We start from the raw sequence: 1,476 nt of genomic DNA on the forward strand, positions 1-1,476 counted from the left end.
CTCAGTGGTGATGCCAAAGAGAAGAAAGTGGTTTTTGATAACCATGGAGCCTACACAAAACCACATATCTAGGAAGAACCAAGGGCTTGAACCTGTCCTATGCTAGACATGATGCATTTCCAGAGAGAACTGAACAGGAGATGTAGCCTATTGTGACTGTGGCTCTACTACATCCGAAGCTGCAGTGGATTCAGATAATGCAGAAGAATGTTACCTTTTATAACTCACAATGAATGTGACTGTACAATAAATCATTTCATAATATTTTTTTCGGAAAGAGAAATGAGTTGGAACATACGATCTCTCATTGACGCTAGAATCTTAAGAATCCATCAGGGATGACAGTTATTCCTACTCTCCTAAATATCATGTTGCCACTGTCAGAATCAGATCTAGATGGATTAAGGGTGTGACAGTTTGACAACTCTTGGGTACTTAGGCTGATAAGGAAGCCAGCAGAAAGTGGGCTACTATAAAGAAAACAGGCTGCAAGTAACCATATCATTCATGTATTTAGGCCTCTTTCTTGTATTCCAGACACTGTTACACTGTTCATGGCACTGGGAATGCAAAACAAAACGAGACATGGCCTGATGGGGGAAACCTTCTTAGTGGAGAAAAGATCAACAAGAAAAGTGCAGGCTGGAGGCCTCCCCTAGGGCTTATGGCCATATAGAGGTGGGGCAGCTACAAGAGGTGGGGCAGCTACGTCAGCCTGAGGAGTTCTTAGGCAGAACAGAAAGTGAGAATCAGAACAGTATCTCATTTCTAAACGAGACCACAGGATTGTAGGAGCTTCCCCTTGACGGACTGGCAAAGGGGTGGCTTTTGAAAACAAGCCAAACAGATAGATATCCATCTTTTAGGAAGACCCTGGACCGTGCCAGTTGATTCTGACAATTTTTCATGAGCAGAGACACCTGGGAGAGAAGAACAGGTGAGTCTTTGTAAGTGGAGGAAGTCCCTTACAAGGGGCTGTGTTTCATAAACGGCGCCCCAAAACGGCTGAACTACTTAGAGCTGGAGGGAAAAAAAGCCTCGGGCACTTAGCGAAGGCGAGGGGGCATGTCTGGAGTAATTTCAAGGCTTTTTCCATCTTGTCTGATGGGGCAACAAGGAAAGATCCGTTCGTTTTATTTGTCTAATTTTTAAAGATTTTTCTTTTGCCCCCCTTTCGCTCCCAGCCACTCGGGTTTGGGTTTTCCATATGACTCATAATTCCTTTCGAAAGTGGAGTGGAATTCATAAAAGTGCTGGAAGGGGGGTGGGGGGGCCGGGAGCGCTGGGAGCCCCAGGGCGGCCGCACTACCTACACTGCCACTCAGCTCCCGACGCGAGTGGAGGTCGGGGGCGGGGAGCTCCGGCTTGCGCCGGGATGGCGGAGACGACGAGAGCCCCGGCGGCCCGCGGCCGGGCCGGGTGACCAGGCGGCGGGCGCGGGAGGGTCTGCGGCGGGCCGGCGGGCCGGCGGGCGGG

At 49.7% G+C, this 1,476-nt stretch overlaps 1 protein-coding gene across 2 annotated transcripts in view; it reads left to right on the forward strand.

Moving 5' to 3' along the window:
• Nucleotides 1-751: 751 nt before the first annotated feature.
• The window catches only part of PARP8 (poly(ADP-ribose) polymerase family member 8), a 194,175-nt gene continuing 193,450 nt past the window's right edge, over nt 752-1,476 (forward strand). For both annotated transcript variants that reach the window (XM_008066783.2, XM_021716967.1), the window contains exon 1: nt 752-937. In XM_008066783.2, coding sequence (XP_008064974.1) covers nt 907-937 — 31 coding nt within the window. In that variant the 5' untranslated portion in view covers nt 752-906. The remainder of the gene's footprint in view (nt 938-1,476) is intronic.

This window comes from Carlito syrichta, unplaced genomic scaffold (genome assembly GCF_000164805.1).
Source record: "Carlito syrichta isolate Samal-C Ts95f unplaced genomic scaffold, Tarsius_syrichta-2.0.1 Scaffold309106, whole genome shotgun sequence".
Taxonomy (NCBI): domain Eukaryota; kingdom Metazoa; phylum Chordata; class Mammalia; order Primates; family Tarsiidae; genus Carlito; species Carlito syrichta.